Here is a 25227-nt window from a genome sequence, read left to right on the forward strand (position 1 = left end):
TAATGATGCTCTGATATTTAGACCGTCACCGTTCTGTCTGGCGGATCCTCCTGCAACTCATGCCCACTCCATTTTCCCCTTTTCCAGTGGCGTGTTTGTCATGATTGATAATCCTGTTCCTTCTGTGCCAGCAAGTATGAATGATGAAAATCTAGAGGAGGAGGAGGGGGAGGAGAGAGAGAGGTTGGGGAGGGAGGAAGGAAAGAGGCTGGAGTGAGTGAAGGAAGGAGGGAGGGCCAATTATCTTATTGTTTAACCCACTCAAGGTAGAAGGCCATCAATCTGAAACCACTCGCTCAAATGACTCATGTTCAGCCTTTATAAAAGTTTAATTGCCTTATATAATTAAAACTAAGGGGAGAGACATATGTGTGATGTAACTTAGAGGGGGAAACAAATGACCTGTCTGGATAAGAAGTGTGTGCAGAGACTCATAGATTAAAGTAAGTATTCTGATTATAAAACAATAATTAATGGATATCTTGTTATTTTTCTTCTTCCTGTTTGTTTTTGTTTTTTTTCTTTTCTTTTTCTGTAGCTGCTTGCCAATTTTGTATTGATTAGTACATGGACATTTGTGATTATATTTTGTTTTACTCTATTGGTGATCTATCAATTTGTAACCCCAACCTATATAATTATGCTTAAATACCAATAAAAAAATTGATCACAAAAAAAAAAATTAATGGATAGCTTATATTTTTTTATTTTATAACTTAAGAAAAAAAACTTGATTATTTTCCTTTCTCTGTCTCCCCTGAGCTGGTATGTTTGCCCGTTCCCTATAGGCACCACCACTGGCACCTTTGGGTGCAGCAGGCTGCTCACTGTGCACAGGAAGAAGCACCACCTGACGCTTGTGGGGGGCGTGGTGTCGAGCCTTGCATGCACTCGGATCTGTCACCTTCACTGATACCTGCCTGTCAAGTCAGTCTAAGGTAAATGCAATCTATAGAAATAAAACATAGGGGACATTTTAAACCACTGTCCTGTCCTGCTATGTCCCGTCATACCGCGCGTAACGCAGAGCCGAGAGGAGATTATGAGGATTTATGTTGACGTTAGTTGGGGATTAGTGGTCCAGAGCAAAACCGCAACAGACCCAGAAAGAAATAGGCAACGTTTTGGCATTGATGTCGGAGCTGTAGCTTGAAATGAACCTGTGAAGCATCCTGCAGGAGAAGGTGAGGAAGTTGTTCACACACAGCAGCAGCACACCGTCATATACTCGGGCTGTTCTGTGCAGCTGCAGGGACTTTACGCACAAACAAACGCACGTACAGGCCGTCCCGGTGCCGTATTTAGTCTTGCAGAGGTTTTTACATTAAATATACATGCTGCTTCGATCAGTGGAGATCCCATCGAAAATATATATACGCTTGTAAATGTCATTTCATCTGTGCGCAATTACAGTCCCCGTTAGGCGCTCTGTCTCTGCGCGCGACCTGCAATCACTTTAAACAGCTGCAAATATTGTTTAATGTGCGACATTCAGAAATGTCTCATTCACAGATGTTTTGTAATAAATCAAACCCAGTCTTACCTACTTTTCTGCGTTTTTTTTTTATTTTTATAAATGATTGTCAATCTAAACACCGAGATGTTGTTGACTCTCTCTCTCTAACCCAGGGCTGCCCAAAGTGGGGCCTGCGGGCCAAAGTTGGCCTGCCATCAGGTTTGATTTGGCTGGCCAGATGTTAGCAAATTATAATTTTTTTATTAAAGGGACTATTTGTAACTTTCAGAATTGCTTGTTAACAGCGACACCTGTGGCCCTTAAGTCAACGAAAGTCGACGTCGGGCTCGCACTTGCTCGCTCTAAATAGACATGAACGAGCATCGCTCAAAACAGTGAGGCGACATACAACAGCTAAAACCACAATATCACTCTATATTTCAGCTGCTTAGCAGTAATGTTAGCTGACCAGACGGAGGTCTCTCCATGAATCACTGCTGATCCTAGTGTTGGCTTTTCCTGCTTTAGCAAAAGCGTTCGTAGCCGGAGCTGAAGCAGGCAGAGAAACGTTATCGCCTCCCGACTGCGCCCGCAGGGAAGATACCGGCACCCGGTCGGAGCAATAACGTTTCTCGCTGCGGAGCCCCGTCACTTCCCAAGACACGGGAAACCTCTGTTGGTCTGGAGGAGCTGCAGCATTTATTTCTGCACAAACGTCCACTGAACATTCACTAGATATTCTCAGAGCTAAACTAACTCTTCTGCAGTGTGGAGTGAGCGCGCGTTCACGTCTAGAGGTGGAGCGAGACAGCGAGAACGCGCGCGCTGTGTTAGTGAAGGCAAGCAGGCAGCGGAGCGGGAACTTCAGCCACATGCGAGCGCGCATGGGATCCCGACCCGGTACATTTATACGCTTAAAAAGTTACAAACAGTCCCTTTAAAAGACCCAACCAACTTTACTGTCTTTTGGAGGCTGTACCAGGCTCGGTTTATGGTTAGAAGATAGTGGCATCATATGAAACTAGAAAACCTAAGGACTCCATTATACCAATCTTGTCATGTTAGCTTGTCAGGAAGGAGGCTAACACTCTAAAGTTGGGCTAAATTTTGGTGGGGAAAAACTGGGATGGCCATTTGACAAGGTGTCCCTTGACCTCTGACCTCAAGATATGTGACTGAAAATGGGTTCTATGGGTACCCACGAGTCTCCCCTTTACAGACCTGCCCACTTTATAATAATCCTATGCAGTTTTGGGGAAAACATGCAGTTTTTTTAATGCAGTATACATGGGAACTTGGGATCCTAGTACCATTTTGCATCTTAACAATACAATGCAATAGGTGTTTAATTTTAGACGGTGTCCCTCCATGGAGTTCCAGTTTTGGCCCTCCAAGGGAAAAGTTTGGGCACCCTTGCTCTAACCCAACCAACTTTTTCTTTCGCTTTGTCTCTCTCTAGCCATGAGTCAGTTTCGGGCGTTAGCGGGCGTGCTGAGGGGAGGGCGTGTTGGAGGGAGTCGGTGGCTGCGAGGTTGTGGAGGTGGAGGTGGAGGTGGAAGTGGAGGTGTCCCGGCCACCAGGCGCTGGGTTGATCCCAGGAGAGGCTGCTCCTCCGGGGCTGCGCCTGTCCCCTCAGCAGTGGCCAGCAGCTCCAGCTATGTGGAGGAGATGTACTTTGCCTGGCTGGAGGATCATAAAAACGTCCACGAGGTAACAGTGTGTGCAACATGTGCAATTTCTTCCCACATTAGTGAATAACACAAAAAATATAATATTGAATATAAGTGGTTTTGCCCATGAATGTCCAGCACACCTTGAAACAGAGTTGGTGTAGCAGCTAAATTATAATTAAAAAAAGGGCACTTAAAGGGGAAGTACGCCCATTTTCAAATTTCATACATGTTATTCCTATGGTCTAAGACAGGTCCAAAAAATTATTAGTAAACATGAACACCTCTCTCCCAAATCCAAAAACTAGAGTGCTGAAACTCAAATTCGTGATGCCATAGGGTATAAAATGTGGAACCACTCCATAGACAATGAATAGGGAGAGATTTTATAGATGACACTGAGAGCACCCAGGGGAATGCTCTGAGTATATGGGAACATTACACTACAGTAGAATAAAGCTCATTTCAGTCTCCAATTCATTGTCTAAAGGCCCTGACACACCAAGCCGACGATCAGCCATCAGAGGGTCGGCGTAGTTATTTTGGTGTGTCCCGCACCGTCGGCTCTAGTCTGCCCGTGTTGGAGGTATTTTGGCCGAAACGGAAATGAGGAAAATCAAGAGGAAAAACAAACAGGAAGCTCTTCTCATTTTTCATCTTCATCTCATCTGATCATTCCAATACAGTGATATTCTCACAACGACATGTCCATCTGGAATGAAGCTTGTACATCCACAGTCCTCTGTTTGCCTTTTTTGAATGACGAATACAGTCTACCGCCGGTGTGGAGAGTTATTACATCTCACGCAGGTGCAGAACGTTCGTGCTAACTGGCCGTCGCCTGTAGTCTTTGCGGTGTGTTTGGGTGCAACTTGTTGGCCAAAACAAAGGTGACGCGAGACGAAGCGACAGGCAGCCTTCGTCGCCGCTAGTTCTCTGATGTCGGGTTGGTGTGTCCCCAACTTAAGGAGCAACTCCAGACTCTATACCCTATGACATCACAAGTTTGAGACTTGGTTTCTGGCTTTGAGAGAGAGTAGCTCATATTCACAAATATTGATTGATCTTTCCTAAGCCATGGAAATAACATACTGGAATTCTTAATTTAGGTGGTGTTCCCCTTTAATAAATGTGCACTAGAGTGTGCTGGTAGCTCAATTGCCCAGGGCATCTACAAATATAGGCTACTGTAGCTGCAATGTCCTGGATTCCTGGCCCGTCATCCCCCAACCTATTGCAGTCAGTAAGCAGCAGGAATACTTTTGGTCCATGTTTGCGATGGACCTGCTTGCCTCTACTGGATCTGCTCTGTCTCTGTGTTCTAGTCCTGGGACGTATTCTTCCGTAACATCCAGGCCTCCAGTCCGTCTGGCGAGGCGGGCGAGAGACGCCCCTCCGCTCTGCTCCAGGGCCGAGTGCTGTCCCACTCACCAGACATGGCACAGAAAGTGGTGGAGGACCACCTGGCCGTGCACACTCTCATTAGAGCCTACCAGGTAGTCCACACACACTCACCCGGCCCAGCTGTGACACACACACACACACACACACGCACACACACACACACACACACACACACACACACACACACACACAAACACAAAAACACACACATCAGCTATCAGCTCGTATAATGTGGATTTATGTTATTTACAAATTAAAAGATTGATCACATATCTCATGGGCATCTGTTTAAATCTTAATGCGGTGTCTGTGTACAGAATTAAGATGTCATCTACCTCGAGCCATGACTGGCTGACTATTTGTATCTCTGTGTGTGTGAAAAATGCATCAAACTAAATCCTCTCGACTTGCCGAAACAGATGCATCTGGCAATGAAAGCTGTTTATACTGTGTGTCCTTGTATTAAAAGGAATATACAATTTGTTTGTCACTGCACGAGGTTATGCAAATTGCAAGATTAACTCCAACCTACTTACCCTCGCTGCTTTCTGAAAACTGGAAATATCAAAGAGACTGCTTAAACAAAGCAGGTGGTAACATTTCCCCTTGCCCTCAAATTAATTCGAGGAACTATCCGAGGGATTTATTAAATTCTGTCTTTTGGCAAAGGCGTCACTTTTATTCCCAGTTTGTTGCAATCCTGGTGGGAATGTGTGTGTGTGTGTGTGTGTGTGTGTGTGTGTGTGTGTACATAGACATAAAAGCACTCCCATGGCGCTCTTTTCTCAGAAGGGTTGACCTGTAACTGTTAGCTTATTCTCCAGCTGTTCACACTCAGCATCATGACGGCAGCCCCTTGCTGAATCTTATTCTCTTCTTCCTGTCACTTTCTATCTCTTTTTATCTCTTTTTTTTACCTCATTCTCCTCACCTCTTCTTTTTCTCCCTCCTCCTTCACATCTCTCTGTAGATTCGTGGTCACCATGTTGCACAGTTAGACCCTCTGGGAATCCTGGAGGCTGACCTGGACTCCTTTGTTCCGTCCGACCTGATCACCACCATCGATAAATTAGGTGAGCCTCACGATCATCCCAGACACATCACAAACACCTACCAAAAATCTAAACTGTAAAAAAAGGAACATTTTTCTCATGTCTTGAGTCGATTATCTTCATAGTTTTTCATTTACTCAGGTAGTTTCATAACCATAGACAACATGAAACCCATGTAAAACAGGCTGTATAATTTTAGAAATACACGTAGAAATAAAATGTTTTGTCATCCAAATGCAAGTCTACAGTAATTATATATTTTCTGATTTAGTCTTTGTTCAGAAGAGGTGTAGAACGCCTTATTTTATCCCCCTTTCCTAACTAAAGCCATATAGAGTTAACCCACAGGCAGTATATTATGCTGATTAGATTCCTACTATAGAACTCCTTCTTTCTAATTACCTCAGGATACTTGTCGTGCTTAAGGATTTCAGTCATAAGCATATTATTCTCATCGGCTGGTGTACTTCAAAAGCTTAATTTGCCTTATAATGAAAATATAATATTTTCCTGCGCTTTATTTCAATAACATGTCTGTGTCCCTTTGAGGGTTTGTACGATACATGCATGTGCATCCATACACACATTATACACACCCAGGGTTGCATAACTCATCAGACCCAAGAGCGTAAGTGGTATTTCAGTATAAAAGGCCCCATCACGTTCTCCGCCAAGTCTGTATATGCGGGTTGGTCAGCCTAATGCTGTCATTAATCTCAGGCCGAGCTCTTGTCATTCTCCATTTCATTTAGCCGACTGAGGATCGGTGGATGCGGGACGGCCACAGAAAGCGATCGAAGTCTACAGTAATAGCTAGTAAAGAGGAGCGAGAGAGAGAGACATTGTTTCTGTTGGCTGCTGTTATCAGTGATCAGTGCGTGTCAAGGCATAGCGTGGCATTATGTATTGTCACCAGGGCTATAGCTCCCTAATGAAAGCTAATGACAGCCTCCATGGCCCCTTAGTTGGTCAGCTGATAGTACAAGAGTCTATTCTTGGCCCCCTTTGTCTTTGCTTCCTAATATGATTTGCACCTGTCTCCTCTTATGTTGCCTACGATCTTGAGCTTGAGCAGCTCTCTCAGGTGGGCTTTGTCAGCACTGAAACTTATGTGGGGCCGCCGATACTGACGCTGTGTCTCCACATGTCCTGCTATTGTACTGTCTACAAATGCATCCTGGATAATTGTTTTTATTTCATAATCAAGCTTTACTTTTTAACAGTTTTTGCCATCAAAAACAGATTTTCTTAGATCAAGATTTAAGTTAATTCACTGCAATGTTATGCACTATGTTTGCAGGGAGCACTTCTGTCCTATTCATTAAAGTCCAGCCCCAAAAAGTGATAAGGGCACCCTTTAAATAATATAAGATAAATTAGATAGTTAGTTATTATTTTTTTCAATAAATGCATTAATCATTTAGTCTATAAAATGTCAGAAAATTGTGAAAAATTAGCATCACAATTTCCCAGACCCCAGGGTGACGTCTTCAGATTGCTTGTTTTGCCCGACCAACAGTCGAAAACATCAAAAGATATTCCATTTACAATGCTGTAAAACAGATCATATCAGCAAATCTTCACTCTTGAGAAGCTAGAACCAATGATTGTTTGGCATTTATGCTTGATAAACAGCTTAAATCATTCTTCAATTGTCAACATTTTTGGTTAATCAGTAATCATAATAGTACATTGTTATACTTTTTGATATTGGTCACACTCTTAGCTCTGATTCCTGCTGCCTTCACATGATATCAGAAGAAATTGAAGAACTTTAAATCTTCAAAGTGTATTGAAATGTCAGATCATGAATTAAACTTGGATGGAGGCAGGTCTTTATGTTATGAATATTAATGTGTGCTTAATGAAATGATTTGTTCTGGGTGTTTGGTTTGAATCTTTGGATTTTCTGAAACCATGTTGAATTGCATTAGAATAGTGCTCCATGTAGGCTAACAGCTTTCCTCCTGCAGCCTCTCCTCCCTCTACAGTGTGGTGTTGCACAAAAACATGATCACAATTCATAGATATGAATAAATGAAATATAACTTTAAAGGTTCCCTATTCAACATTCAGAGCATTAATGTAGCAGCAAACAACTATTTGCTATGTAAAGATATAGAGGAGTAATGTCTACCTGAGCAGAGAATGAAGTTGCTCTCCATTTGTATGGAGAGTAAGAGTAAGTAAGAGTAAGTTATGTGGTAGTCCTGTCTCGAAGGTCTTAAACAAACCTGTGTTTCACGTGCTCTTATCGTAGGTTTCTACGGTCTTAACGAGTCTGACTTGGAGATGAGCTTTCAACTGCCCTCTACCACCTTCATCGGAGGAGGAGACACCACTCTTCCTCTTAAAGAAATCATACGCAGACTAGAGGTATTTTCTTTGTTTCCATACATGTGTGTCATGATGGGGGGAAAACCGTAACGCTGTACCATGCAAATTGTTTTTTTTAATCTCTTCTTTTTCAGACATCCTACTGTGGTCACATAGGAGTCGAATTTATGTTCATTAACAACGTGGACCAGTGTCAGTGGATCCGTCAGAAATTTGAGACTCCGGGAATCATGCAGTTCACTAATGCTGAGAAGAGGACTTTGCTCGCCCGCCTGATCAGATCCACACGGTCAGCAATGAATAAGCATCTACTGACTTACACTTTGATGACAGCACGATACCTCACTTTTAGTCATAGCTCACATCAGAGCCTCGCGTAACATAAACAAAACTCTTGCACACGCATCTATTTGGAAAGATAAACACCCTATTCTTCATGTGAGCTCATTTTCATCTTTGATATATGATCTCAGAAGTGATCTGCCTATTGTTATTCTTATTGTATTCTTGCTTGTCCTATGCTGTTACACTGTTATCGTTCCTCATTAAAACACATATTTGTTCTGAAAAAGTTCTCTAAACATAATAGTGTTGTTCTAAAAACTATTTTCTGTGACGGAGCTTTGGTTATCATCATTATCAGTCACAGCAGTGTAATCTGTATCATCAGATGTGTAAAAAAAACATCAATGAAGGTTACATCTGAACTTTTTTTATGCCTAGGTTTGAGGACTTCCTGGCCAGAAAATGGTCATCAGAGAAACGTTTTGGTCTGGAGGGCTGTGAAGTGCTCATCCCTGCTCTTAAAACCATGATTGACACGTTGAGCGCTGCCGGCATCGACAGCGTGATCATGGGGATGCCTCATCGGTACTGTGTGTCACACATTTCCTCACCCCTCAGCTCAATCTATGCATACAGTACAGCTGATTCTTGATTCTTCCATATTTTATATAGGGGTCGACTGAATGTGTTGGCCAATGTGATCCGTAAGGAACTGGATCAGATCTTCTGTCAGTTTGACCCCAAGTTAGAGGCTGCTGATGAGGTGAGGGAAGTGCAGCTGTGTCAAAGTGTGGAAAAGTATCAGAGGAAACATTTTGGAGATACAACTGATGCTTTATGTCGTATCATTTCTCTATACCTGCAGGGGTCGGGTGATGTCAAATACCATCTTGGGATGTACCACGAGAGGATTAACCGTGAGACGGACAAGAACATCACGCTGTCACTCATGGCGAACCCCTCCCACCTGGAGGCGGTGGATCCGGTGGTGCAGGGCAAGGCCAAAGCTGAGCAGTTCTACAGAGGAGACACTCAGGGAAAGAAGGTAACACTTATTGTACCGGGTACATGGTGGCTTATTTTGTGCTTTGTGCTTTGCGTAAGAGATGTATTGTGTTACTCTGTTCTGTTAAAGTCTATGATGTGATTTTTCAAGGTGATGTCCATCTTGATGCACGGTGACGCTGCTTTTGCTGGACAAGGAGTTGTGTATGAGACTTTCCACCTCAGTGAGCTCCCCTCCTACACCACACATGGTACAATCCACGTGGTGGTCAACAACCAGGTATTAGAGAGTTTGGTGTCAGCATGTTATGGCAGTAAAACTAATACTATTGCTTATACTAATGATCTTAATGTTACTACTAGTGCTATTATTACTTCTGCTACTATTATTAATAATAATAACTGGGGCTGAACGATAATTCATTATCGTCTGTCAACTGAAGATGTTGTTTGAATTAATTATTCCAAGAAAACTCTAAGTAACTAACATATTTAGCTATTGAACGTTTTGTTTTACACATGTTGAAGGGATAGTCCAGGTGTTTTGAAGTGGGGTTGTATGAGGTACTTATTCATAGTCAGTGTATTGCCTACAGTAGATGACGGTCGGCACGTCCCCAGTCTGGAGAAGAAGAAAGGAGTTACTGCATGGAACCAGTAGTGATTCCAGTGAATCCAGGTAAAATTACAGTTTTTATTCGATGGAGTCTGGTGGCTTTGTACATTGCTTTGGTTCCGTGTGGTAACTCCTGTCTGCATCTCCAAGCTGGGGGCGTGCCGACCGTCATTTACTGTAGGTAATACCCTGACTACGGATAAGTACCTCATACAACCCCACTTCAAAACACCCAAACTATCCCTTTAAGAGATTTTCCAATGTTACTCATAACAGGAGAGCACATTTTGTTGTACTGAACATCATTTTGATCATTTTGCATGTGGTTCTAGGCTCTAAATGATGTCATATTTGGCATGTGATTGTTGCCTCTCAGATTGGCTTCACCACAGACCCTCGAGTGGCCCGCTCCTCACCCTACCCCACCGACGTGGCTCGGGTTGTCAATGCACCCATCTTCCATGTGAATGCAGATGACCCCGAGGCCGTCATGTATGTGTGCCGGGTGGCTGCAGAGTGGAGGACCACCTTCAACAAGGACGTCGTCATTGACCTGGTTAGTCCCAGCCGAGTCTTAATGGATTAACAGGAAACTTAAGTACACACTTAAACATGACTTCTTTGTGTATTTACAGGTTTGTTACAGGCGCTTCGGCCATAATGAGATGGACGAGCCCATGTTCACCCAGCCGCTGATGTACAAACAGATCTGTCGGCAGGAGCATGTCCTGAAAAAGTACTCCGACAGGCTCATTGCAGAGGGAGTGGTGACACTGCAGGAATTTGAGGTTTGTGATCTAATGCTGTTTGCTCTTGTTCAATATACTGTATATTGGTAGTTGCTACTGTATGCTGTTTTATTTGGTATCGCCATCCGCTGGACTATGTGCGTTAAATCACACTTAGATATTACCCTAGCCTTCGAGTAAATATGTTGCGGCAGCACTACTGCATTTCAGTTTCAATTTACTGCCTCAGTTCTATCACCTAGCCTCACAATCCCTCACATAGAGTATATATTGCTCAATGAAGTTGAAGTATACTTCAGATTCTGGCGCCATTCAATGGAATTGCTCAGGTTCTTCATCCAAAACAGAAACTCTGATCGTAACATCCATTCTGAACATTTTTTTATACCATGTCAGAGAAACACTTCCTGGCTTTTGATGGACATTGTTTTCTGTTGTGTGGCCCGCTATTTAGCCTCATCTGTAATAAAACAAGGCAGAACCATTACTGCCGGTGGAGACTTCTCCCCCCCCCTCTCTTATTCTCTTTCTCTCTGTCTCAGCTACCCACAGTTTTGGTTAGTCAGCTGTAGTCCTTTAATTGAAGTAAACTGTGCTTTGGTTAATATGTGGCATTTTTCATTGTTCCTATTGCACATTACCAAATGTGGTTGCAGGAAGAAGTTGCCACATATGACAAGATATGTGAGGAGGCATACACCAGCTCCAAGGATGAAAAGATTTTACACATTCGACACTGGCTCGACTCCCCCTGGCCAGGTAAATTGTCCTTTTGCAATCCAGTAATTCATGTTAAAAAAAAGAAAAAGTCTTTTGATTGACTGCCTTTAATGTGAATTAGGGGTGTTGCGATATACCGGTATTGACGATAACCGTAAAATATTTATATCATGTTAATAATACACATGATAATATCATATAAACATTCCGGTGCCTCTTAAATGTGCAATTGATAACTTTGATAACATTCAGCCACTAGATGTTGCATTCTCCGTCCCCCTTCCATTGCATTCACTTCACAACAAATGGTTGCCAGTTCGTTGCATAACCTGCATATTTTATTGTTGAGTGGAGTGAGACTTAGACAGTCATGTCAAGTGATGAATCTTTCGTGGTAGAGTAATGAAGTAGTTTTGCAACATGTATAAGCCTACATTAGGGATGTGCGTGCGTGCGTGCGTGCGTGCGTGCGTGCGTGCGTGTGCTAGCGTGCGTGCATGTGTGCATGCTCCCCCTCCTCCGCTGCCGTAGTTTCAGCAATCACCAAAGTCATACCTTTAGTGGCACCTTTCTAAAAGCTCTGTGGATTTTTTTTTTTTTTTTTTATTCGTCTGCATAAAAATGTCATCAATAACACCTTTAAATCATAATATATACAGTTATGGTTACAGACTCTCTCTCCACATTCCTTTGAGTGTAATTAATTTGCCAAAAAAGAGACAAAAAGTTAAAGATGAATTTGACTGATAGCATAATTATTATTATTATTTTCAAATTTTCTATAGATATTGTGATAATATTGTTATTGGGAATTCTTTTGGCCATGATAATCGGGTTGTGAAAATCAGATATCGTGACAACCCTACTGTGAATGCGTTCTGTTCTGCTGGAGTGAAGCTGTCTCTTTCTCTTTCTCTTTCTCTTTCTCTTTCTCTTTCTCTTTCTCTTTCTCTTTTCTCTCTGTGTAGATTTCTTCACAGCAGAGGGAGAGCCCAAGGGCATGAGCAGTGTCCCTACAGGACTGGATGAGGAGTTCCTGCAGCACATTGGCCAGACAGCCAGCTCAGTGCCTCTGGACGATTTTAAGATCCACCCTGGTGAGTTTAGTTGCTTTGTGCTGGAGAAAAGAGCAGAGAGACAGGCCATGGTAATGCTGATGGTAGTAGTCCTGCTGATATAGGACAAAGACAGGAGAGCACACATTACTGCAGGGTATGGGAAACATTCTCCTGAATGATAAAGATCCTTATAATCCCATAAACCTCTGTGCCACATTTACTTCATTTTTCGTCTACAGGGATGATATTAAGTCAATTAAAGCAGTTCACCTGTAAACACATCCTTTCCTAACAGCAGGTGTTTGGCCTGCACAGCTGATTTGGCGCATGCTATAACAATTAAGACTGCCACAAGGGTTTTTAATGTTATTTACAACACAGTACGTCAGTCCATTGCGTTTTACACTCCCTTCCCCAGTGCTTTCCTAAATTATCACTTGGTTTCATTTTTGTTCCTCTGTCTGTGTGTGTGTGTGTTCTCCAGGTGTGTCTCGTATCCTGCGTGGTCGAGCTGACCTGGTGAAGAATCGACAGATGGACTGGGCTCTAGGAGAGTACATGGCCTTTGGTTCCCTTCTCAAAGATGGCATCCATGTACGACTCAGCGGGCAGGATGTAGAGCGGGGCACCTTTAGGTGAGTCCATGTCAACACAACTGAAAACTCTCTTCAAGGATCTATATGAATCTTTGTTTTAAACCTCTAAATGCCTTCTTGTATTAATGAGCTCCCACTGCCACCACAGTGTAGTATCAAGTAGTAGTATTAAGTAAATATCAAGTGTAGTTAGTGAATAAACACAGTATTTGAAGAATATTGATTTTTACAGTCTTCATTTTTATAGCTTGAGAGTCATTGTGGAGTCACAGTCTCTCCACTCACTGAATAAACTCACTTACTGGGTTTTTCCAGGCACAAATTAGCTTTATCTTTCCTTACAGTGATGTAGGGCTTGGTACTAATTACATAAAATTGCTAATTTTCTTTGAGCTTAATCATATTAAGATGAAATTACATTGTTTTTTTATCATTCAACAAATTTGTTGACAGGAGTGCCTTGGTAACTGAATGATTACAGCGCATGCAATATAACCGCAACATCCTGGGTTCAATTCCGGCCTTGGGATACTTTGTTGCATGTCATACACATGGATGTATAAAGAGAACTGGATACAGCGTTGTAGGCCGGCTCCCATTAATTCCTATGAGAGTTGCTCGGTGGCGCATGAAACCAAAAAGGCTTGACTGTCGAGTGATAAAGTACCCGTATCATCCGGCGATCTTCTGCAGTCATTGGGCCCATAGAGCAGGCGCAGTAGAGTTTCCTTTAACTCCGCCACCCAGCCCTCGCTCCAGCCTCGGTCTGGGTCTCATTCACATGAACGGAGGAAGGGAAATAACTCTGGATTCAGCTATTAGTGCATTTTACAACTTTTAGGACCTAATGATTTAAATAAGGACTATTCAAGTGTTCGTACTGGGAAAGAATGATCCACTGAGTTACAGACGTCTCTTTCCCAATGTAAGTCTATGGGAAAAGTATTTTTGGGCCCAATGGCATCATGTGACAGACACAGACGTTGTAGTACCGCCGTTTGGCCACTACAAAAATTAGCTTCAAAGCCCGGTGCTCTTCTTGGAGGCTTGGTCATACCCCTCTCTCTCTCCCTCCCATTTCTACACTGTCCGCAAACTGTCAAAGCTAAAAGCAAGCAAGCAAAAATACTCCCAAAAAATATCTTTAAAAACAACAACAACAAAATAACAAAAAACAAATGTGATTTCCAAATTGAAAATTTTAATGCCATGGCTGGCATGGATTTTGGTGGTCAAAGGTCAAAGGTCAAGGTCACCTCACGTCCGTCCCGTTCTCGTGAATGTATCTCAGGAGTGCCTTGAGGGAATTTCTTCAAATTTTGCACAAATCTCCACTCGGACACAAGTATGAACTGATTATATTTTCGTGGTCAAAAGTCAAGGTCACTGTTACTGTAACTCAAGAATTCATATGCTAATGTATCACACAAATTTCTAACAGGATAAAATTATGAAGTGATGACATGTTTGGACAGACATGGTGGATGTAAACCGCAACTTGAATGATTGGCGGAAGCATATAACCATGAGGCGGTAATTCTAGTTTCTCATTTAATGTACAACACTGGAGCACAGCATTTTATATGTAATTTTGCATACATTTGCAATATTGTGATATACAGTATATCAATATTGGAAAAAATCCTTAATAATGTGATAATGATTTCAACTACGTCACAAAGCCATACAGTGACTCAAATTGATATTGGCCCAAATGTACTATTTTAAAACATTTGTTGAGTCTGTCAGGGTCAGCGATAAAGGGTAAGGAACAGTCACCTAAGGATAGTGAATTAAGTAATTATGGGTGGGGGTGGGGAGGGTGGCACAGGGAGTCTGACAGACACAAGACGTCAGCACAGTCTCCTGGGAACGGCGAAGCCCACATGGTGTTGTCATGGTATGGAGGGACGAGTGACACGTGAACAAAACCAGCTCCCCCTTTCACTGTGCCTGTCTCATCTGTCCCCTATCATTTCTCCACCAGCCCATCTTCACTGACACCAACCCCCCCACCCCCTTTCCCCTTCCCCCCCTCCCTCTCAGCTCACAGCGACATACATCACACTAACTAACCAGAGGCTACGGGGCTTTTTTCTTTTGCCTCGCATTTACCACTGACATGTACTTCTCCCCATCCGCTGTCCCCTTCGGCGGGGTAATTTGCCTGGCTGAAAAAAAAAAATGACAGCAGTCAAACACTGCATCCACCCTTCATCTCTGTATCACCTGTTGTTCATTTAAATCCTCTTGTGTGTCAGTTGAGAGTCCACACTTTATTTGTGTTCTTTCTCATTGTACTTCAGCTATATACTTTACCCCCTTTACCACCCCTCACTGCTTCTTTTCCCCACCTACACTCTTTTTCATCCCCCACTACTCTGTTTCCCTTCACAGTTCTTAGGAGCTGAGCATATTGGCATGTTACAGTCGAGTGGGCCTGTTTGCATTTCTGTGATGTACGTAACAGCGTGCACTAATGGATTCAGTCGTCGTGTTTGGGTGGGTTGCGTGCACTGCGCCGTGCACCCCTTTCCCCGACTAATGGGGCCCCCAGGCAGAGGAAGTGTGTGTGTTTTTGTGTGTGTATGTGAAAGAAAGAAAGAAAGAAAGAGGTGGGCACACAGTTTATGAGGCAATCCCAGAGAAAGACCTCATTCTCGTGAGGTTTCTGGGTCCTCTTTGGATTGTGTCGAGAAAATGAAACGTGAGATTATGTGCGTTACCTCAATTAATGCTGGACGCTCTCGATTTTGTTCGTTCATCAAAGGATTTCTTGAAGAGAGAGTGTATATACAAATGTGGAGCTAGGATCAAACAAAACAATTATGCATACATTATATGTCCTCATTAGTTCATAATTATGTATGATATTATTCAAAGGACTCAAATCATGATCATCTAGACTTCTGGGTGGTAATATATCACATTCAAGATAATAATCAATAGATTTTGGTTATATCCTGCAGTACTTCCGCCTGACTTTTACATAACCTCTCGCACTGTGTGTGTGTGTGTGTGTGTGTGTGTGTGTGTGTGTGTGTGTGTGTGTGTAGATGTCATTAAAGTGATGTTAAAGGGGTTTAAGTGATTGTCTGATCGTGCTGGTTTTGAAGGCTGATTCCTGCACTGGGAGCGAGCGCGCTGCTAGAGCTTGTTAACGCTTGGCTCTTTGCTCCCATCAACTCTTGTTGGGCCTCATTCTGACTGAAGATGAGGAGAGAGGAGGGTACTCTTCATGGAGTGCCTTTATGGGCCAGAAACACCCGCTGCTGTGTGTGTGTGTGTAGCCTGCATGTACTGGGTTAAGAACATTTTGAAGAAATCCCATTACTCTGTTGTTTTCACCACCATCATTTAGGACCGCTTAGAGTCCTGAAAGTCTTTTGTGGCAATATCGTTCTGCTGTTGTACATACCACACTTTGTTTTTTGTCCTCTACTGTAAATACGAGTGATGAAATGATTTGCTAAAGAAATAATCAATAATGGATTCGTCATTTAAGTAATTTATCAAGCAATACAAATTTTTTTTTACCTTTTTATAGACTAGAAAATCCATAGTTTAATCACTTCTGAAAATAATCATGAGATGCAGCCTTGCTGAAACCCTTTTTGTATACAACATGTGTCACAGTCTTTAAATTGATTTGTGTGGTTGTTTTTCTTTATATCCCACTTTATCCATAAATCTCAGCTAAATGTGATATATTTGCTCTCTTAGATGATGTCATTACACTGATTTAATTTTGGTGTTACACAATCTCTTTAAGTACCACACACAAAATGATGACTTGGCACAACAGTGGTGTTTTTTAGCCACGCTAGCACCATGGCTCTAGGGATGGCACTGTCTGTCTGTCTGTCTGTCTGTCTGTCTGTCTGTCTGTCTGTCTGTCTGTCTGTCTGTCTGTCTGCCTGTCTGTCTGTCTGTCTGTCTTTCTGTCTGTCTGTCTCTCTCTCTCTCTCTCTCTCTCTCTCTCTCTCTCTCTCTCTCTCTCTCTCTCTCTCTCTCTCTCTCTCTCTCTCTCTCTCGCGCTGTCTCTCTGTCTCTCTGTCCGTCCGTCAGTCAGTCCACTTTGGTCCAGGCTGAAATATCTCAACAACTATTACATGATGTCTAGTGGAACACAAGGTGTAACGTAATAGGTTTACCCGACCTTTGAAAAATGATGGGACTGACACAGCTGATACAAAATAGCTACTGAAGCACTTTAAGTGTAACAAAGGGCGACAATAAATACAGGTCAACATCAAAATTATTAACAAAGAAAATCACAGAAGCAAATAAGGCGTTATGGTCTCCAAGGCCAAAAGAACAAACAAATAAACCCACACTTACTAGAAAATAAAGACTCCATCAATCCACTGAAAAGAAAAAGACAATACTAAAGACTGAGTCCAAATAACTTTGGTGTTAATGTTACATTAGCATGCTAACACACTAAACTAAGATGGTGAACCTGGTAAACATGCTAAACTTTACCATGTTAGCCTTTTCATTGGGAGCATGTGAGCTCAAAGCACTGCTGTGTCTAAGTACAGGCTCACAGAGCCAGTAGCATGGCTGTAGTCTTGTCTCTATAAGCCTGCTTCAGTCCTTTCTGTCTCTGCCTCTCTTGTGTTTTGCAGTCACCGTCATCATGTTCTGCACGACCAAGAGGTGGACAAACGTACCTGTGTTCCCATGAACCACCTGTGGGTCGACCAGGCTCCTTACACTGTCTGCAACAGCTCCTTATCAGAGTATGGAGTGCTAGGTGAGTCACACAGCATGCTTTAGTGCATAAGTCATTTTGTAGCTCTGTGTAATGATGACTGTGACTTCAGGTTTTGAGCTTGGCTTCGCCATGGCCAGTCCGAATGCTCTGATCCTCTGGGAGGCCCAGTTTGGAGACTTTCACAACACAGCCCAGTGCATCATTGACCAGTTCATCAGCCCGGGCCAGGCCAAGTGGGTCCGCAACAATGGTATTGTCCTGCTGCTACCACATGGGATGGAGGGAATGGTGAGAAGGGAAAATAAACTGGCCTATATTATGTTATTTTGTAGTATTTACAGATGAATTTGTATATTTTTGGTATATATGTTTCAGTGAGATTCCTCTTCTTCTTTTCTGTCCTCAGGGCCCAGAACATTCATCAGCTCGCCCTGAACGCTTCCTGCAAATGAGCAATGATGATCCCGATCACTTCCCCGTATGTTCACATGTGCAATTTATATTATGGTTCAAATGGTTACCAATTTGAGGAACGTCATTACCCAATGCAGAAACTCTAAGGCCGCCACACAGTGCGCTGCTCTCACTCCACAGTGTGCTGCAGTTAACATCCAATAGCTTCCTGTTTTATTGGCCATGCTGATGTCATGACCACTTAAGTGATGGCTTAAGTGATGATTGCCAATTTCTCTAGAGCTGAAAAGTCTCTTCATTATGGCCTCCAAATAGTTGGTATTCAGCAGTATTTCGGGTCCCAAGGGTGCGCTGGTATGAGGGAACGTTCAAGGAGGGAACCGCAGCGGGCTGTATCAGCAGAAGCTCACCAGATTCATCTTCAAATGGGGTATTGATCAAACTATTAGTGGGAGCATACTAAGGGATTAACATTCTCTGTCCTGTGTGTGTGTGTGAGAAAGATACAGTGCACTGATGCACTCATGCTTTACGTCTCCTGCCCAATTATGAGAACAAAACATTGCTGCAACCAACACTATAACTCTGTATATTTTTTTCTACATAAAGTTCAATTTCTGTTTTCAGAATCAATAACCTTAGCTATTCCTTTGTAATTCTTCTCTTTTTCTTTACGAAGGAGTACAGTGGAGATTTTGAGGTCCAGCAGCTGCACGACTGTAACTGGATTGTGGTCAACTGCTCCACGCCTGCTAACTACTGCCATGTGCTCAGACGACAGATTCTGCTGCCATTCAGAAAACCGGTAAAGTATAACATCGTCTTCACTGTATTTTATGTGTGTCTTACTTAGCTCCGGTTTGTGCATGTCCATTAATTATTGATTTAACATTGGAAATTGTGCGTAGATTGTATTGAAGTCACACATATACAGTAAACCTACTACTGCAAAAAGTCTAGATGGACATTTGACAACACATGCTGATGTTTAGAAGACATTTCCAGAGTCTTAAAACTCTTATTTCCTCAAGTCTCAAATAGGAAAACATGAGATGCACAACCTGAGGTTACGTCTTCTTCACATTTGTTTTGCTTTATCATGACAGAAAAACTGTCAAAACTATGTTATGATACAATACTATATCACAACCATGCTTCAAAAAGAATCTCAGTTTGCAGAAAGATGCACAACCTTAGATAGTATTTACCTACTCATTTACAGTACAAATGTGGTTCTGTTTGTAATTAATTGGTACTTTGAACCTCTAAAGTAGAACTAGTATGGGTATAAAGTTTTAGGATGTAAAGCATTTCTCCTTTTTTGCTCTTTTTTCAGTCGCTCTCAGTTTTCAGCCACTGTGAACGTCTTAACTGATCCCCTGTCGCACATAAATGCAATGCTTTGCGAAGCATGAGAAAATGACTTCCTGAGCAAATTAGCGAGGGGGCCAATAGGGGATAATATTGTTTGTTTTTTATGAAAAACTCTGGACTTGGTCGGCTGAGCACAAAGAGTTTTATTTATTTCATTCTTAAAGAAATGTTTCCTTTTTTCTCCCACTGCTGATGTTGCGTGCTATATGGTGGCAACAAATTAGCGTGAAAAGAGATAAAAACTTTTATCTCTGGAGTTTTTTCTAAGCGCGCAATGAAGTTACGGATGATGGAATCAATCTGTTGTTTGTCATTGAGAGAGATTTTTTTCCGTTTTTTTTCCACAGCTAATCATTTTCACTCCAAAATCTCTGCTGAGGCACCCCGATGCAAGATCCAGTTTTGATGACCTCGCCGAAGGTGGAGTTTTACTTTGTCTCTGTAAAATACGAAGTGAAATGTTGGTACAGGGATAGTTAACATATCATATCATTTTCAATGTCTGCAGGCACTAAATTCAAGAGGTTGATTCCTGACGAGAGCCCTGCGAGTCAAAACCCAGCCCAAGTGAAGAGGGTGATCTTCTGCACTGGCAAAGTCTACTATGAACTGGCTAGAGAGAGGAAACAGCACAAATTGGAGAGAGACATCGCCATTGTCAGACTTGAGCAGGTGTTTAATCCCTCTCCTCTGTCTGTGCATGCCATGAAATGAGAGTGATGCAATGTCGTCATTTCTTCCTCCACTTATTCTTCGACCTCCCCCCCTCAGATCTCTCCGTTCCCGTTTGACCTGGTCAGAGCAGAGGCAGAGAAATATTGCAACGCTGAGCTGGTCTGGTGTCAGGAGGAGCACAAGAACATGGGTTACTATGATTACGTTCGGCCGCGTTTCCTCACAGTGGTGGCCAACCAGAAGCACATTTGGTAAGGGTTCCTGTTCACTTGTCATCCGATTTGTTCATGACAGAGGTCAAATGGGACAACCCCATTTTAGAGAATCAGGTAACAAACCTTCAGTGTTTCTTTCAGGTACGTTGGACGGGACCCTGCAGCTGCTCCCGCAACAGGGAACAAGTCCACCCACCTGAATGAGCTGAAGAGATTCATGGACACGGCTTTCAACCTGAGCGCCTTCCATGGGAAGGACTAGCAATTGAGAACTGGAGCAAGAACCAGACTGGAGGTGCAGTTTCATCTCCAACCATCATGGTGTATTTATTAAGTCTTGATGTGGCAAATTGGCAAGTTTTAAAAAGTCTTTTAACTTTGTGACAATCTATAGCATAGCCTAGTGTTTTTAGTAATTGTAATTTTAACCCCTGATAATCTTATGTGAAAGATAAGTCTGCAACGCTAACTGACATATGCCTGGATCAGACTGCGCAACATTTATGTCTTTTGAGATTTAGTAAGTGATCATTTTTCAATCCCGACCAATCATGGCTTGCAGTCTTTCAAAACCTGCAACAATTATGATGTGACAAGCATCATGAAGCACAACTATGCGAGAAAAGGCAAAATAAATTGGACGCAGTAGTCTTCCCAGGGCCTCGCGAGTATCCTAAATGCGTCTTGTCCTCCACTGTGACATGGGATGGAATGACATGTCCTGGCGATGCCCCCATGTCAAGTGAAATCATGTCTTTGTTATTATATATGCACCAAATCACCCTTTATCCTTATACCCTCAGTTTGGACAAGGAAAACCTCCGCACAAAACACCTCATCTGTGGGATCAGGCCATTTACAGGCCGATATCATGTAGTCTGGATCTGCACTTTATTCAGCAACACTATTCAACACAGGACCTTTATGAGGGCTTTAACACAATACAGCACAAAGTCTTGTCTAAAGAGAACCAGGCACAACGATTTTCAGCCTCTAAACGGTGCTACACCTCCAACACCTTTATTTCAAATTAAAAGAAACACAAACATTAAATATAAGTCACATAATTGTCATCTAGTTGTGTGGTGAAGTAGTAATCTTTGTACCCCTAATAACATTCACAGACCAAAATTTAGATTTGTGAAAATCACTGAGTAGCTTTAATACTGTAAATACCTCCGTTGCTGCCATGCTGAATACTAGTTTATATATATATATTAGTAGCACATATTTGTATAGATTTTTGTAGATGAATAGCAGAAGCTACGAGACGCACACAAAGCACCAACTGGTGTATTTAAACAATGAATGTGAAATACATATCGCAGGTATGAAGACTGTTTTGAAATTTAACACATCAGTAGGTTTAGTGCCTGTATTCGCTTTGGCTACCTTAGCTGTTAGTGAAGGAGTGTGTGGTATTTATTGTCACACCTCACTTCACCGGGAGACATGAGCCAGCTGGCACAGAGACTTGCAGCCATGTTTTCTACTTAGGACATAAGGCTCAGCTTCCTCTTCGGAGGCTGAGGGATGCACGGCGCACACGTAAACACAGCAAAGCTTTGGATGCTTTGAGAGCAATATTGACGCCTGGTTGTCACATTAAAATCCCCAGGTATTTAAGAGAAATAATATTTGTTACCACTGTGCTTTAGAAATGTTATGCTTCCTGTTTAGCTATACTGTAGCTCACCTTTAAAACTTCTAGCTGGGAAATTTGACCATAAGCCATACACAAAACGCAATTTTAAATATCTAATTATTTAATTAAAAGAGGTTTATATGTGTTGGGAATAATAAGATATGCAATAAAATATATTTAAGTTTAATAACATGCTTTGGTCATGATTTTTGTTTGCAGATGATGTTTGACAGTGTTAAATGGTTTAAAGCAATAAATATCACATTCTTCTTTTTACAAATGAAAGTTTAATTTATTAGCAGTAAAATGCACCATTTCCTAATTTTTATACACTCAGACTCTATTAGCAGACTTGAGATAAATATTGCTGTGTGACTGACATCAGAATAAGTTTGTAAGCTTTAATGCTCTCTTCTACTTGTGCTCCTGTTTTCATTTACTGTTATTCCATCACTTGTGGCCACAGTGGCTGCCGTTCAGAAAAAGTTCCCGTACACACCAGGGCAGAAATTAGCTATTGAGGCCCCTCCTAACACCACACCTATCACCTTCTGTGCATCATGTACTGTATATACCTTGTCCTCTCCCAAGTTGTCATTAAGTGAAATGCACACAGTGGACTACACGTCATATTCATTATTTGCCCATAAATCAACGCCTAAACCTACGCTGGAATTATACAACCAGGGTTTCTGTGTGTCGGTTAGTTTGTGGTAATTAAACATAATTTAGGAATTAAATGAAATAGATATAAACATAGCCCTTGAACAGGGATCCAGCTTTTTAAGCCGAAAAACATCTTCAATATGAACAGGAATTACAATTCAAATGTAAACCTTTTAATGCAGCAACAAATTGGTCAAAACGTAAAAAGAATTAAAATTACAGTGTATAATGTGTATAGTATATAAATAATATAATGAATTGTCACCGATACCCGATCCAGCTATTTGATCAGTATCGGCCTGTTATACAATCCAGTATCGGTGCATCCCCACCCTGGAACATGCACCAGGTGACACAGACCCCCACTAAAAAAGACTGGCCCACAAGAGTAGCTAATAATGCAAGTCCCACCATGATGCTAATTCCCTTACAAATCTAAAATACCAACTGACATACTGTGTGAATTTATGCCCAGAGGCAGCAGCCTTGGGAATAACGCACTGTCCATGCAGTTTAACCCATCACCAACAGCACACCTGAATTCATGCAGCAATACACATACAAATAAGTGCATTTATATACAAAGTGACTGTAGTCTTACCAGGCTGGGTTGTTGAATAAGAAAATGGCAAATATGCATATGGATGTTTTTTCATTATTTTTTTATTTATTTATTTATACTTTATTTTTTTCGAGGTTGTTTTCATATATGCAATTTACAGTTCGTAATTACAATAGTTTATAAACCAATTTTTTAAGTAGTTGAGCTTAGAGACGAACTCACTAAGTACACTAGAGAAAACAACTTCAAAATTCAAAATTGAAATAAAATTAGGAAAAGAAATAATAATAATAATAATAATAATAATAATAATAATAATAATAATAATAATAAAAAGAAAGAATACAATTATTTTTTTTATTTTTTTAATTTCAGTTCTCTTCAGTAAGCGTTTTCCACAGCAGTAACAGCTTCTGTGCAAACATGGTCCAGTTGTCCATCTCCACCTTCACAGGGGAAAAAGCATGAACAGGTTTCCAGACAGTGACATCACTGTAACACGTAGCTTCCGCTTTGCGTCACAGCTGATCAAACTCACCAAACTCCAGCTGCTTGACGTCACAGCTGAAGACCAACTCCCCGTTGACCACGAGCTCCACCACGTTCCACTCGAGCGTCTCCGCCAAGATGCACTGGTGCCCGCGCGCTCCCAGAGTGGCTGCGGACATTATAGAGGGACAATGTTTGACCTCATTAAAGACAGTCAAGACAGCAGACAACATGCGGGTGTGTCCTGATTGGAGTCGATAAGAAACCTACCCAGGAGACCCTGCAGGCGGAAGTTCCTGTGTGCAACAACTCCATTGGATTCATAAGGTCCGTGGCAAAGTGTCACCCTCGCGTTTTCCGGCATTGTTTGTTGTGGTCACCTGAGTAACTGTTGCTAGCAGGTATCCAGGGATCCCATTTACTCCACTTGTTTAAAAAAAAAACCAAAAAAAAAACTTTATTAATTTGTCAAGGTTTTGTGATCTAATAGTTCTTTTGTAGAACACCAAATTGCATTTCTGAGTACTCATTATAATGAGTCAAATATCAATTTATTTATTTGCACATATATAAAACTGCACAAAATCCAGTCAATGAAAACAAACAAGAAATGTGTCAGGAGAGGTCAAGAAGCTACAGGCTTATACAAACGACCTCCCCCATAACCCCAGGAGGAAAACAACCTTAACAAAAAGGAAGAAAGATTTAAACTAACATAGTTTTTAAAATACAACAAAAGTTAAACAACAACAAGAAGTACACAAAATGTGCTGAAAAACCCTAACCACATAGTGGAGAACAATGAGGTGAAGATGATTAACCTGTCTTCTATTATGTGAATGAATTTGAGAATTAGATTTAAAGAAGTTGCTAAACAATGATGGTAAAGAAGAAGGCAAGAACATATATTTATATATAAACACACATATCTGATCAATATTATAATAAGTCAATATACTGTAAGTTTTAAGATTCTGTTTGTACTTTTTTGTACTACAATATTTTTATTATGAAATTGACTTAGAGCCATATATCACCCCATATCACAAATAAGATACTATATAATATGACTTACTATGTCATATTAATAATTATATTTAAAAGAATTTCTCATAATTTGTCACAATACAAGGGTTGAAATTAGCTTTTTGGCTAATACTGGCACATTTGCAGTGATGTTGATCAATGTGCATTGTCAAAATAAAAATAAATAATTTTAATTCAATTCAATTCAATTTATTTTTATATAGCATCAAATCATAACAGAAGTTATCTCGAGACACTTTATATATAGAGCAGGTCTTAGACCGTACACCATAGTTTAGAGACCCAACAAGATCCACCAAGCCCGCTTTGGCCAGGAAAAACTGGCCACAACTTTTAGAGGTCATAATTGTGAAAACTTGCTAAGAATGAATTATGTAAAGTAAGTTTTTAAAATCAAATGGACATCCTGATTCCATAACCAAAAAGTATAGATGTAAAGAGACTAAACTCTGGTGCTTTTTTAACAACAGCC

General features: G+C 41.5%; 2 protein-coding genes across 4 annotated transcripts; one reads left to right on the forward strand and one right to left on the reverse strand.

Moving 5' to 3' along the window:
• The first annotated feature begins 82 nt into the window (after positions 1-82).
• ogdhl (oxoglutarate dehydrogenase L) lies at positions 83-24163 on the forward strand. 3 transcript variants are annotated; one of them, XM_074645934.1, is made up of 25 exons: positions 83-443; positions 789-1184; positions 2916-3166; positions 4452-4622; positions 5501-5603; positions 7843-7958; positions 8054-8208; positions 8643-8789; positions 8877-8967; positions 9070-9249; positions 9361-9489; positions 10202-10381; positions 10461-10613; positions 11231-11333; positions 12263-12391; positions 12837-12987; positions 17580-17707; positions 17778-17956; positions 18075-18146; positions 18762-18887; positions 19804-19876; positions 19965-20128; positions 20228-20382; positions 20488-20641; positions 23595-24163. In XM_074645934.1, the coding sequence occupies exons 3-24, from the start codon at positions 2918-2920 to the stop codon at positions 20606-20608; spliced, it is 3075 nt and encodes a 1024-aa protein (XP_074502035.1). In that variant the 5' UTR covers positions 83-443; positions 789-1184; positions 2916-2917; the 3' UTR covers positions 20609-20641; positions 23595-24163. The 3 variants fall into 3 exon arrangements, with proteins under 3 accessions (XP_074502035.1, XP_074502032.1, XP_074502034.1); XM_074645931.1 differs by lacking the exon at positions 23595-24163 and having other exon boundaries at positions 20488-22181; XM_074645933.1 differs by lacking the exon at positions 23595-24163 and having other exon boundaries at positions 789-938; positions 20488-22181.
• c9h10orf53 (chromosome 9 C10orf53 homolog) lies at positions 23568-24118 on the reverse strand. Its single transcript, XM_074645962.1, has 3 exons — positions 23979-24118; positions 23758-23877; positions 23568-23665 (listed from the first exon to the last, which is right to left on the reverse strand). Exons 1-3 carry the CDS (start codon positions 24070-24072, stop codon positions 23601-23603), a joined length of 279 nt encoding a protein of 92 aa, XP_074502063.1. The 5' UTR covers positions 24073-24118; the 3' UTR covers positions 23568-23600.
• Positions 24164-25227: the final 1064 nt, after the last annotated feature.

Source organism: Sebastes fasciatus, chromosome 9 (assembly GCF_043250625.1).
Source record: "Sebastes fasciatus isolate fSebFas1 chromosome 9, fSebFas1.pri, whole genome shotgun sequence".
Lineage (NCBI taxonomy): Eukaryota > Metazoa > Chordata > Actinopteri > Perciformes > Sebastidae > Sebastes > Sebastes fasciatus.

What these genes read in the sequence shown, in the direction of transcription:
- ogdhl (XM_074645934.1), top strand. Translation starts at nt 2,918, where the DNA reads ATGAGTCAGTTTCGGGCGTTAGCGGGCGTGCTGAGGGGAGGGCGTGTT. An exon ending in ATGATCCCGATCACTTCCCC is followed by an intron (nt 18,147 to 18,761) that starts GTATGTTCACAT and finishes TTCTTTACGAAG; the next exon opens with GAGTACAGTGGAGATTTTGA. An exon ending in TTTTGATGACCTCGCCGAAG is followed by an intron (nt 19,877 to 19,964) that starts GTGGAGTTTTAC and finishes CAATGTCTGCAG; the next exon opens with GCACTAAATTCAAGAGGTTG.
- c9h10orf53 (XM_074645962.1), bottom strand. Translation starts at nt 24,072, where the DNA reads ATGCCGGAAAACGCGAGGGTGACACTTTGCCACGGACCTTATGAATCC. An exon ending in CCGCCTGCAGGGTCTCCTGG is followed by an intron (nt 23,878 to 23,978) that starts GTAGGTTTCTTA and finishes TAATGTCCGCAG; the next exon opens with CCACTCTGGGAGCGCGCGGG. An exon ending in CGTCAAGCAGCTGGAGTTTG is followed by an intron (nt 23,666 to 23,757) that starts GTGAGTTTGATC and finishes TCCCCTGTGAAG; the next exon opens with GTGGAGATGGACAACTGGAC.